The 13,958-nt window shown below is 42.1% G+C and overlaps 1 protein-coding gene across 18 annotated transcripts in view; it reads left to right on the forward strand.

Moving 5' to 3' along the window:
- Myt1l (myelin transcription factor 1 like) overlaps window positions 1–13,958 on the forward strand; it is a 409,971-nt gene that overhangs the window by 309,502 nt on the left and 86,511 nt on the right. For 9 of the 18 annotated variants that reach the window (XM_076559626.1, XM_076559627.1, XM_016008078.3 and 6 more), the window contains exons 10-13: window positions 2,570–3,541; window positions 8,096–8,230; window positions 12,166–12,256; window positions 13,821–13,928. In XM_076559626.1, coding sequence (XP_076415741.1) covers window positions 2,570–3,541; window positions 8,096–8,230; window positions 12,166–12,256; window positions 13,821–13,928 — 1,306 coding nt within the window. The remainder of the gene's footprint in view (window positions 1–2,569; window positions 3,542–8,095; window positions 8,231–12,165; window positions 12,257–13,820; window positions 13,929–13,958) is intronic. The other 9 variants (XM_042267405.2, XM_006989786.4, XM_042267406.2 and 6 more) reach the window with 2 other exon arrangements.

Genomic DNA, 13,958 nt, shown 5'->3' on the forward strand with positions numbered 1-13,958 from the left:
TTCAGTTCCTCAGTTTCAAGGGATAGCATGGCTGGGATACTGTGTGGAGCAGCTTATCCACTTTTCTCATCTTCTTGGGAAAAGGTGACACAGATTGGTCATAAGGGGGTGAGATGTACTCCTTAGCATGTCATGTGGAAAGCAGGACAGGTAAAACAAATAAACAAAACAAACAAACAACTGAGGACAATCCTGAGATGAGTAAATGGAGAATCAACAGCATTACATCTGCCACATTTCCTGGGAAAAGCTCATGAGAGCCTTGTCCTTTTCCAGAGCAGAATTCATTTTTGAGCTTAGATACAGAATCAGGGATTAGGTGGGATTTTTTCCTGGTTATTACATTCAATGACTTCCTCCTCCTTGTGTGTGTCTGTGTGGATACACATGTATGTGCAGATATACATGAACACGGAAGGTACATATGGCAGCCAGAGGATAACATAAGGTATCTTTCTCTACCACTCTCCACCTTATTTTTTAAGATAGGGTCTTTCACTGAACTTGGGGGTCACTGATTAGGCTAAGCTGGCTGTCCAGCAAGCCCCAGGGATTCTCCTGCCTACTTCCTCAGGTACTGGGATTACAGGCATGTCACCACACTTGGCTTTTACATGAGGTTGGGAATCAAATTCAGATACTTGTACTTGCATGATAGGGCCTTTACCGGCTGAATTTCCACATGGGGGAAAGAGAAGACTTCTTCAAACTTTCCTCAGACCTTCACATATATACTGTGGCACATGTATCTACATGTAGTCAAAGACATGCACATAAAGTATAACTTTTAAGATTTTTAATGTTTCAACTCATGAGACATATTGTCCATTTCCAAATCATGGCTTACAAATTCATTGGGTTGGTACTCTATAGATAATAGTGACAATTACCCAAACGTCAGGTTGCTGTGTATGGGTAGAGCAGCTTTATCATGCCCAAGGATGATCTAGTTGTAGCCCATGAACATAACAAAGTATAAATCAAGGGGGAAATATAAAAATCACATTTCCAAAGAGTCATGAGAACAAGATGTACTTAGCCCTCAAAAGCTGTGCTGCCAGCCAATGGGAAGGTGTGCATCTGGGATTAGCCTTACCACACTTGTGATTATGTTTAGTAGTTTAGCTTCTTTCTTTTTGCTGCTCTTTGATGACAATTTTATCCTTATGATAAGGGGAATGGTTCAGGCAGAGTGTGGTGAAATGAGGAGGTTTGTGTTCAGAGAGAGACAAAATCTGGTTCACGCAGCAAGTGTTGCCCTCTAACTAACACATGCTGATGTTTGGAGAGTGGGTCAGATCCTAAATATCTGTTGACTCCAGGTGGGATGTTATTTTCAGTTATTGCTATATTGAGCTCCAAATCTCTTTTTGCTAACATAAACCTTTTCTGCATAAAATCCATAACGAAAGCACCAGAGGTTCAGTATCTCAGCTTTAGTCAGCTGGTGTTTGCAGCTAGTCGATATGCCTCATTCCTCCAAATCATTATCAAACTCTGAAAGTTCTCTGGCATTTGAATCATGAAAACAAAGGACAGATGTGAAATGGCATCCGTTAACCATCCAACCAAAGGGGAATGCATTTGAAAACTCATTTATTATTATCTATGTTTCGCAATGCAGATGACAGCAATTGTGTAGAGTTGTGAATAGAGATTCAAATCCAAACTGCTCTCTAAGTGAAAGCCAAATGGGTTTCTGATGAAATAGAGGGGTTTACGTCATACTTAACATGGACTTTTAAAAAGATTTTCTCTAAGTCTTTTGAGGTTGAGTACATCTTACTGAAGTTTCTTCAGGCTGATGAGATGGATGAATATATTACCACCATAGGTCAAATTAAATGATAGATTGTGAGTGTGACAGTTAATAAATCCCATCTGATCCAGTGACATGTGGTCACAGTACATGCCTAACTTGTCTTTAGAGGAAGCCTTTGTCCTCTTCCTTCCTCACATTCCCTGTGGCACTCCTACCACTTCACTGTGGGCCTTGATATGTTGACAAGAAACTGTCACATTCATACTTCTCAATTCAGTGTCCTTATGACCAGGAACTTCCTAACAGGGAGTCCTTCCTATGTGACTTCAGAAATCTGAGGTTGTCTTGTATGTTGCCTTAATATGATGGGAAGCAAACAACTTAGAGGGGGTTACAGAGAACCTCTAAGTGTTAGCAAAAAGGAATGTTCAAGAATTTTTAGAAAGAGATGTAATTGATAGGCCAACTTTTGGCTGTGAATGCAGCCTTCAATGAAGGTGGTAAATTAGAATATCAAAAAACAAAAATGAATATTTTGATATTATATTTATTGTATTTAGTAGCTGATTTTAAAACTAACAGAGTTTATAGCTCTCTGTGGATATCTTAAGTGGCCTTCTGCTCTTTAATATGATTCATTTGCTTTATGTTTATATTTTCTACCCAGCAGCAGATGTCTTGTAAGATTCCTTTCTAGACAAAGCAGAATTTGACTTGCTGTGAGCTTGCTGTCCATGCTGTAGCAATAATCTTCACAGTCTAGCCACTTTCTCTCTTCCTTTTTGTCTTCTTTTTTTTTTTTTGCAGAAGACCATCAAATGAGTTGTACTCGAATAATGCAGGACACAGAAAAGGATGATAACAACAATGATGAGTATGATAACTATGATGAACTAGTAGCCAAGTCACTATTAAATCTTGGCAAAATTGCTGAGGATGCAGCCTACCGAGCCAGGACCGAGTCAGAAATGAACAGCAATACCTCCAATAGCTTGGAGGACGATAGTGACAAGAATGAAAACCTCGGTCGGAAAAGTGAACTGAGTCTAGATTTAGACAGTGATGTTGTTAGAGAAACAGTGGACTCCCTTAAGCTGTTAGCACAAGGACATGGTGTTGTGCTATCAGAGAACATCAGTGACAGAAGTTATGCTGAGGGAATGTCACAACAAGACAGTAGAAATATGAACTACGTCATGCTAGGGAAGCCCATGAACAATGGACTCATGGAGAAGATGGTGGAGGAGAGTGATGAGGAAGTGTGTCTGAGTAGTCTAGAGTGTCTGAGGAACCAGTGTTTTGACCTGGCCAGGAAACTCAGCGAGACCAACCCACAGGACAGGAGTCAGCCACCCAACATGAGTGTGCGCCAACATGTCCGGCAAGAGGATGACTTCCCTGGGAGGACACCAGACAGGAGCTACTCAGATATGATGAACCTTATGCGGCTGGAGGAGCAGCTAAGCCCCAGGTCTAGAACGTTCTCCAGCTGTGCCAAGGAGGATGGGTGTCATGAGAGGGATGATGACACCACCTCAGTGAACTCAGACAGGTCTGAGGAGGTATTTGACATGACCAAGGGCAACCTGACTCTGCTAGAGAAAGCCATTGCTTTGGAGACAGAGAGAGCCAAGGCCATGAGGGAGAAGATGGCCATGGACGCTGGGAGAAGGGATAATCTGAGATCCTATGAGGACCAGTCTCCAAGACAGCTGGCTGGTGAAGACAGAAAATCCAAATCCAGTGACAGCCATGTCAAAAAGCCATACTATGGTAAAGGTAATATTTCTACCTAACGTAAGTTGGTTCAGGCAAATGTGAGCTAAGTGAGAGATTCTAATGATAGTCTGTTGTACTATAAATCACTACAAATTTTATGTCTAATGTACATTTTTAGAGATTATTCTAGAATTTTATCATGTGATACTTTGTCTATAGAACAAATAAAATATTTGTCTGAGAAATGCATAAAACAACTAAATGCATTGTCATTAGACCAGGTGGATGAGATGACAGTGGGAGAGTGCATCCTGGAGAAGACAGGGCTAGTGCACAACACACCTATGATAGAGACCATAAAGACCAGTCTATGCTGTTACCATGATCTATGCTCAACAGTGGCAAGGGTTTAGGCAACAATCAGTCAATCAGAGATGAGGCACTTTCTTCATAAATTGGATTGAGTAGATGGCTTCATGATTTATAAAATTATCACCTAGTGACAGTTATTGATGAAACTGGCCCTGTAGAAAATACCCAAAAGGAGCTGAACAGCAACACAATGACCGATGACATAAGATAAGGACAGTGACTGCACATTAATTATCTATGATAGTTAGCTAAGGAAACTACTTGCCATGCAAGTCACGGATTAGTCACAGCTGAAACCAATAGCAATTTCTCTAGAATATTCATTCCCCTTACTAGCTCCATTACATTGTGGAAACAGTTGTGGCTCTTTTTTCAAATACTGTGTATTTTTTTTTAATCTCAAAACTATCCAATATGACAGTTTAACTGAATTTTATTTTATGAAATAAGTGAGTACATATTTGCATCTATCTATATATGTAACTGAGCTAACCTGACGGAGCGGCTTCATGTTCATAGTAGCATCTGTATCCATCTGCAATTGGTAAAAGTCTTGATTCAGCTTCACATAGTAAGCACTTCAGTATGGTTGATTCTTCACAAGACTCAGAACTATGAAAGAAACTATCTCAAAAATGAAATTGGTAGTTCCTTAAATCTTTTCTGTATTATCACCAAAATGTTCCTTTTTCTGCTTTTCATTTTGTTCTGTACATTACAAATACTCAGTTTCCTCACTATGAATCTGATCATGAGATTCAGAAATTTAGTTTGAAAATCAGTTGCTGAACAAACTTAAGAACAATCAGAAAAATTGTATCTTCCCCTATCATGGCACAGGTGTGTACTCCCCTTTCGATGTGTGCTCTTAGCTCTGTGACCAGCTGGACATTGCAATGACCAAGTCCAAGCTGGTAGAAGCCTTAGCCAGACAGAGCGCTGAGTGTTACTGGTTGACTATTGCCTGGGTAGATATAGGCTTTCCATTCAGTTGCACATTCCACCAGAGGAGTGCAAACAAGAACGCATGACTTTCTAAAGGATACAGATTCTGGTGCCATTGAGCTTCAGGCTTTCCTTGAAACACTATGGAACACTGAATATGTGTCTTAAATGATGAAACTAGCATTTGAACAAGATGTGATGAACTGATAGTTAAGAGATTTCTAGTTGGATTTTGAGAATGATAAAAATCAATTTTAAGAAATTCACGCCTTCCCATATGACTAGATATTTTGTTGTTCAGATATATTTTAGGCTCATGTTTTAGAATTCTAAGTAGTAGTTCCCAGGACAGAACTCTGGTCTTAAGAAGCATAGTGAGTGACCATGTGTGGAGGCAAATTACTCAACAGAGTCTCTGCATCACCATGGCTTCTTTGGTTTGTGTAGTTCGCCAAACACACAACTCTTTTTGCTTTGTTGTTATATTGCTTTAGTTTTATGCAAAAACATGGAATTTGCCCTGTGCGCTTCTTCCCCTACATAAGGACAGGGAAGTACATTTTTATCATGAGAAAAGGAAGACTGGGAACCTGAATTTTCTCATGAGATAGAAGGCATTGGTCACCACTTCTCTAGCTTCCCAGGTTTACTTCTGACCAAAGTTATCAGTGTTTTCCAGCAACAGTTTCCATGTTTCCTTGACTATAACTATAGTTTCATTCTGAGCCAAAGCCAAGCTAACACACACACACACACACACACACACACACACACACACACACTCCAAAAAAATGGAGCAAAGAGATTAAAGCCCTTTATAAAAGAACTAAAGTTATGGGACCATATCTCACCAACATACCTGAAGCTGCCTGTCACATCAACATGGTGCATTGTGGCTTCTCTCTTCCTTCTGTAATGATAGAGACCACAGATACCTATTCTCATACCATACATCTTAACTGAAAGTACCTCATTAAAGTACTAATGAGTAACACTTCAAAGTATTAAGTGAATATAAAATAACTCCTTTGACTTCCACACAGCCCCCTTTCTCTGACCCATGGGCGGAAGGGGAATACGTGGAATTCAGCACACTTTTTGTTTCTGTTATTTCAAGGTTTCTGGTTAGGTTGCCTGGTCTTTTTGTCTGCTCTATTCTTTCCTGTTTGTTTGAAAGATGAATTGGGATTGCAAGAAATAAGGAAGCAAAGGAAAGTGATAGTGAAGGCCGTGGCAGGCCCCATCTCCGTCATGCATCAAGAGCAGACTATGCTCTTCTAGTTTCCATACCCCGAGAGTTTTGAGCCACTTTTTAAAATATAAAGATCACTTAATTTCAAAACTGTTTCAAAGTCTGTGAAATCTTGTTATTTGTGGGAGATATTGGGGTCCTGATGAAGCAGTAACTTTATGATAAAAGTGAATAGTAACCATTGTACGTTGTATATTTTTAATCCTGTACAAGTCATTTGTACCTAGTTAAAAATCTCTTAAATTTATTATTTTAAACTATCAATGCTGTCCTTTGAAACTGTTACTGTGTGGTTACTATTTCATAATGACATGGATTACCTTTTCTCAGTACAATGAAATTATATGCCCTCGAAAGGCAACAAAATGCTAGGCTTTACTTTTTATCTATAGAAGCTGAAATGCCAGGACTTACTCTTGGGTTTGTTGGCAGAGGCCATGAGGCAAGTATAGGGTCAGGACAGCAGTTGGCAATGCCCAGTGTTTTGTTCCACACCAGTGATGCTGGAGCTGTTCTAGCAACTGACAGGAACATTAGGTAGATGATATGTTAGCAGAAAAGGAAAAGGGGAATGTCCTTCACATCAACATAGCAGCGTTTGTAAGATCCTGGGAGTCATTTGTCTATTTTATGCTCATAAGTGACACAAGAAAGTCTGTAAGAGTTCAAAAATTCCAAAATCAAGCCAGGTACAGTGAGTGGTTCATGCTTGTAATCTCAGTATTTAAGAGACTGAGGCACAGAATATTACCCTGAGTTTAAAGTCAACCTGAGTGACATAGTTGAGATCCATGCCAATTTGGATTACAGGGTGACATTCTATCTCAAAAGACCAAAGCAAGTAAAATTCAAAGTCAAGATATTTTTCCTTGATATAAATGAATTCTTAACCAAAAGTAAAGCATGTATTTTCTAATAAGCATGATTGGCCCAATTAATGAGATATTCATATAAAAGAATTAAACTCCTGATGAAAATTTAACTGTAGCATTCACTGAACCAAAATGTAATAGCTACTATTGGTGATCTGAGCAACTGGTTTTCAAATACTTGTTCCAAAACACAGTGTGTCACAATCTACGATTTAGAATTCAGCCTGAGCTGGCCTCAGAAACACTTTCAAGAATGTAATGCATGAGGGTGAACTGTGGTTGATCTGGGTGTTAAAAAAAAAAAAAAAAACTCTATTAGGATATCGTTACATCTCTGGCATCCAGCATCCAATTCTGGACCAAACGTCTGCTCTGATTGGCTCTTGGCTGGCGCTGCAGAGGAGCTGGCAGCGCTCTAGATCAGCCTGACCTCCTACTGTGTGTATGCATGCACAGCATTACACGAGCCTTCCTCTGGTTCCAAGCACAGACGAAGAAATCAAAACAAATGGTTGCTCCAGCGGCTTCTGAAGCGTTTTTTGATTGCCCATCACCCTGCCAGGTGGGATCGCCACCCTTTCTGTCATTTGCTTACAGTGCCTTCTGAGAGTTCAGTTGATTTTCCAAAAAAAAGTGCCGAATTGCTATGCTAAGAAGCAGTGTTGTTTAACCTCAGAGAGAAAAGTCTGCAGGAAAATTCTGCAGTTTATGGCGTATGAGACCAGAGTTCTTCAAAGAGGGAATCAGGTGAAGGATTTCTGAGCAGCACCTCACTCTGGCTGAATTATATGGAGAAATTGCTGAATGAAAATAATATGGAGTTTTGTTCTCTAAGAAGGTCACTGTCTCATCACTATTTACATTGATTTCTTTGAGCAACACAGCTTATCATGTAACACACGGGAAACCAATTAATCAAGAGTTAAGATTAGAGATAGGTGCTTTTTTTAATTTTTGGATTAAAAAATACTTCATGATTCCTGATTACATTGTATAAGGTTGAAAATATCACCCACACCCAAAGAGCTATGAAGCAAAAGCCTAATGTCCCAGCCTGTCCCTGACACCTGCCTAATTTTTCTGTTTAGCAAAGGTCTCTTCAGGTTGCTGGATAACCGCATGAGTCTGCAGCTGGTAAACATTCATTTTCTTGACACCTGTTGTCGCTTTTAGATCCCTCAAGAACAGAAAAGAGAGAGAGCAAGTGTCCAACCCCCGGGTGTGATGGAACCGGCCACGTAACTGGGCTTTACCCGCATCACCGCAGTCTGTCTGGATGCCCGCACAAAGATAGGGTCCCTCCAGAAAGTAAGTTGTGTCTCGCCGCTCCTCGGGGCGTGCAAGCACTCTGGCTCTGTCAATCATCCCCCCCAACCTCATCTTCATGGCACCTCAGTGAAGCTGTCACTGACCAGACCCTTCCTCAGCCTGGAGGGCACCTCAGGAAGCTTCCCCCTACATCCTCTGGATATTCTGGGTACCAGCTCCCAAGAGTAGCTCACCCGGAAGTTGTCTCCCTGGAATAGGCTCCCAGGCCCACTTGGGCTCTGGTCCTCATTTCTACTTCTGTTATCCCAGGCAGGTAATTTCTCTACTTGGTCTCACACATTACAGAACTGAACTAGCCAGCCTCTAAAGTAACCCAATCACACTGGTCTTAGAAATCCCAGGAAAAAGAGGCCTTGGGACTCCTGCCCAAATTCCTGAACTATTGCATATTGTCCAATCAGCATTTAGAACAGTTTTGTTGCATTTTCTGTAGTCTGTTTCATATCACAGGTGCCCTGGCATTTGCACACTAAAGATACCAAATGAACAGGTTTGGATCTGATGGAGTTTTCTTTTACACATTCTTTATAGAAGATAGGTTCCAAGGCTATGAGATGAATCTGTGAAAACAGTGTTTCTTTTAGATATAAAATGATACATAGCCTTTTTTGTTTACCTTTCTCTTGGCAAGAAATATACCAACTGTGTAAAATCAATGAGAATCAATTGTCCAAAGCATAGACTACAGTATCAGGGATGAGTAAGGTAGTGGATGCCTAGTATGAACCTACAGCATGCAGTGCCCTCCTTCAGCTTTCAGTGGGGAAGGTGCCTGGAGGTGTTTATCCAAACGCATTTTGAGCACCATGCTGTTACCATGGGCACCCTTGAAATCCTTGAAAAGCAAACCTGTCAGAGGGCAGGCAGTTCTTGTATCAGTGTAGCAGTAGAAGCACAGAAAGCTAAGTATTCTCTGGTGAAGTATGTTCAGATGGTATTGTGGCTCCAGGTTCTCAAATGCCTACTAAAATGACATGCTTATGTTTCCTGTAACTGTCTTGAGGACAATTATGAAAAAGTTGTAAAAATAAACAAATCCAGGTGTGTCTACAATCCCGTGTGTTACATGACAGGGAGACGCATGGTTGATGACAGCGGCTTCCACATGTGAGCACTGTGGTGGGTGCTTGGCTGGCAAATGCAAGCACTGGCCCATTCAATGCCATAAACCCCTCAGGGAGCACTGCCCTGATTACCAGATGAAGAACATGGGAATCTGACTCCATCTTCTTTCTCTTTCAAGGGAAGCACACTGGCTGGCAATAGGTGATGCTCAGTTCTTTAAAGTTCATCTGAGCAAGTGTTAATGGGCCTGAAACCAGCTGTAAACCCATGCCAACTCTCAAACCCATCACCAATCCAAACCCTGGGCCTGGTGTTTCTGTTTCAGCTCTAACCTGCTTCCTGGTATCAGGCATGTTGCCGGTTCTCAGTACAAAATGAGGCACCAGGGCTGAGAGCTAATGTTTTAGGAGGAAGTTTCTTTATGGGATTTATCCCCAGGGCATAGGTTTTTTTGTGTTTTTTTTTTTTTTACCTTCAAGATTAATCCTTTTCAATGGATAAGAATTCTCCTTGACTGTATTTTTACAGGAAATGTCTAGATGTGGTTCAAGTGTGGGCTATGCTCTGTTGAGCTGGAAATTGATTAGGCCTGCTGCTTGGCCACATGTGGATCTACTTTAACAGGCAGTAAGTAGGGCTCAGGTCTGAGCTGGTCTTACAGGTGTCATAAAAATTCATTTCTAAAGCCAGGTATGGTGCATGTCTGTAACCCCAGAACTTGGGAAGTAGAAGGAAGTTGAGTTTGACACCAGCCTGGTCTATATAAGACCCTGTCTCATAAAGGGTACACATGGCACAAAGGTACAGAGGAACTCTAAGTACTGCCTCATGAGTACTTCTTCATAATACCACAGAATATAAATGTAAATAATAAATAAAGTATTCCACAGTAGGTAGCATTGTTTGTTTTTCTGGACTGGCTTCCCTGTCCATTTCCACCCAAGTGAATTCAGTGAAGGGCTCTTCTGCTGTAACATACTAACTGGACAGCAGAGGGCAGTTCTGCCCATAGAGACCCCCCAGGTGAGCCCAGACAGAGTTGCTATCACCACTCACAATACAGATTTACAGTATGTTGGGTAGTGTGTGTGGGGGGGTATCCAAAGTAGGTGGAGTGGGTGCCACCTTTTGAGTAAGTATTACTAGTACAAACAGGAGTGAGTTACCAGGGAAAGCATGAAGTAGGAGGAAAAGAAAGGAACCCAAACATAGGCTTGTTTAGAAAGGTGAGGTAAAGGAGGAAATGGGGGGGGGGGTCAGTAAATCCAGTAAAATAGCATTTCTCAAAAGTTCCAGGTGTTGTGATGTCTATGGCTGAGGTTCAAAAGGAGCCTAGGAGGAAGGGCTATAGAGGTCACTGGACCTCCTGTTTGAAAGCTTCTGTAGATGCTTCAGAGAAAGACTGGGGAAGAAAGTAGTGAGGGATAGCACTACAAACTAAAGTGGAGAAATGTTTGAGACAGAGTCCATAGAGACAACCTGCAGGCTGAAGAGGCAGATGCCACTACAGGTATAGACTGAACAAAACGTCTGGGTCTCCATTTAGCAGGATACAGAAACAGCCACTTGAACTCTGCCACACAGCCAAGCCTGAAAGGTGTTTGCTCTCTCCAGGGAAGACTTGATAACAGAAATATTTGGCATAAAGAGAAATAAAGACACATATTAAGATAAAGAGAAATATGTGTCATTCTAGCAGAGCAATAGGCTCGTGAAAAGACTAGCAAAACTACAGACTTCAAAGAGAAGGGCACATCCTCCTCTGAGACAGGGACTTCTCAGAAAAGGGATCTCCTAGCCTGCAAAAAATGGGCTGAATGCTGACTTTTCCACTTTGATCCATATTTACTGAGCATTAGCAATATCTAAAGAGGAGGCAGGAGCTATGAGAACTTAAGGACAAAACTGCAATAGGCTGTTTTTAAAGAACTCACCAACAGTAAAGATGGATACAACAAGGGCAAATAGAAACTGTATACAGGGTCCAGCAAGACAATGACTGCTCCAGGGGAAGAAAGTCATGGTGAATAGTGACAGGTGTAAGCAGACATGGCTCTGAGCAGACCTCACATGAAAACCAACCCTAGGCAGGCTTTGCAGGCAGGGAGGACTGCCAGAGGCCACTGGGGTTTGCAGAGCTCAGAGAGGCAGAGCATGTGGCCAGCAGGCATCTTTGGAGTCAGTTGTCTTGACTTCCCCAGAACTCCTAACCCCACAAGCCTCAGCAGATACACAGGATGGAACCATTGATAAGGACCAGCTTCCCTGGATGCCAGCAGGCAGGGTCTTCATGCCCTGAAGGCCATCTCTGTCATCTTCCTATTTGTTACTTTCATGTCGTGAAAATGCAGAGATCTTACTATTCCTGCTCATTCTACTGGAAGCACAAAAAGATACTGATTTCATAAGCAAACATGGTTCATTTGAAAAACAAGGTTTAAAGTTCTGCTCACTCACATCTGACTTTGATGATCCCATGTGTTTCCAAAGCACAGGCATGTTTTTAAAACGCCCAGGCTATGTGCTGTTACACGGCTGATCAGCATCCAGTGCTTACCCATGGAATACACTAGGGTGGCCCCTGCTTTTCTGTCCCATGTGGGACTATTCAGTTTCAGCGCTGTCTGACCCCCATGGCTCCTTGCCAGTGCACCCTGCTTTGCATGCCTGAATACAGTCATACAACCTTCTTTCTCTTCCCACATGTATTTCCTGGTCATGCACATCACAGACGTTTGTAGGCCTGTCTGTTGTAAACTAATCTAGCCTGTTAAAACAACTGCATATTGTATTCTCATCATTTCTCTCTTTTAATGCTGGGCTGTTTTCTTTGCCTCTCCTTTGTCAAGTTCTTGCCATGCATGAAAATGTTCTCAAGTGTCCCACTCCAGGCTGCACAGGGCGAGGGCATGTGAATAGCAACAGGAACTCGCACAGAAGGTAAGCCACACTCTGCTGGGGTATATGCTAGAGGGAGCCATCCATATCCTTGCCCCATGGGAGCTCTTTACTGATATGCATCCCTCTTTTTCCAAGGAAACTGGTGGATCTACTCATTGCTCCTTAAGTCAGTCGCACCATGTACAAGAAGGTCAAATGCTTGGTTGCCCTTTTTTGAAGATTAGATTTCTTCAGTTGTTGCCTTCCTTAGTATAAACAAACACTGTTCCCTCACAAGATACTCTTCTTGGTACAGCATCTAAGATGGACACCATAGCCACTTATATTGACAGAGACCAGAAGAGATCCAGCAAGGTTCTAACATCTTCCCACATAGAGGAGACTGTCTTCCATGTACCATGTAGAACAATAAACTAGAACCCAGCAGTGCTAACCCAGATGACTAACTTGGCTGCTCTTGAAATTCTGATGAATCCCCTGTCAACATCATGGGCACCACTAAAATACGAACAGATGCCCCAAAGCTCTAGTAGGGGTAGGTACACCAGTGGTGACAGTACTCCAGGTCAATGGCTTTAACTGGACCACTGCCGACAATATATGTGGTCAGAATCATAATCTGTATGGGGACAAGTTCCAGCTTTCTTCTCCATCATTTTCAGACATTATAAGAAACGCCAAGATCCTCAGAAAATCCAGGTGCTATCAGATCACTTCTTTTTTGCAGTAGCAGAATGTGATTCTGTTAAGGTTTGTCTTGACATGGCTTAGGTTTCTTCCTAAATAGATGAAGTAAAATTTCTCTTAATTTTTGTCTGACTGGTTAGTCACAACAAGCAGCTTGGTTACTGGTGTTAAGTTTACAATAAAACAGACCACAGTTCTAGGCCTGGTGGAGGTTCTCTGGTACTAAATCTGCAGGAGCTGACAGAGAAGCAGGAGGTCCCTGCATAGTCTTGTGCAATGAGCCATCTTCCAGCTTCAGGACATGTGTGCACATGATGGATACCCACACATATCTAGAACACACAGAGTCAGCATGTAGACACCAAGATTCCCTGAGGAAGCAGCTGAAACAAAGAAGCCTCTCTGCTTCCTCTGCCATACTGACCGCCTGAATTAGTTACTAAACACACTGGGACACAGTCCTATTGCACCTGCTTTCTCTTTCCTTCCCTCCTGAGCTGAGGTCAGAATCTCTGAAGCCTTGCAGGTAGATGCCTTTGTGGCATCAGCTCAGAGTGACACCTTCTGGTACAGCCAGCTAACTGCCACTCTTGAGTTTGTCAAAAACTCTTTCTCTAGCAGCCACTGCCTGTTCTCCAGAAATGGCCAACACTCTAGAATTTTTGCCTGAAATTTTAACCAGCTTGTGTTTCATTTGTTTCTGTGAATTTGGTATGCTCATTGGATAGGCCTGGTGTTGCCATCAGAGCTGTGTGTCAGAGCCCAGGAAATACACAGCACCAACCAGGCTGGGAAACTCCCTTAGTGCCATCTACCTCAGGGTCTTCTTGGCTGACTGAAGGACAGAACATGATGGGTGCATCAGTGTATGGCAAGGCATTTGTGACCATTCAATTACATCTTCTTTCTATCACAGCCTCTCTGGATGCCCTATTGCTGCTGCAGAAAAACTGGCAAAGGCCCAAGAGAAACACCAGAGCTGTGACGTGTCCAAGTCCAACCAGGCCTCAGACCGAGTCCTCAGGTACTCAACAGAAGTGTGTCATTCATGGAG

The sequence above is a fragment of the Peromyscus maniculatus genome, chromosome 22 (assembly GCF_049852395.1).
Source record: "Peromyscus maniculatus bairdii isolate BWxNUB_F1_BW_parent chromosome 22, HU_Pman_BW_mat_3.1, whole genome shotgun sequence".
NCBI lineage: Eukaryota > Metazoa > Chordata > Mammalia > Rodentia > Cricetidae > Peromyscus > Peromyscus maniculatus.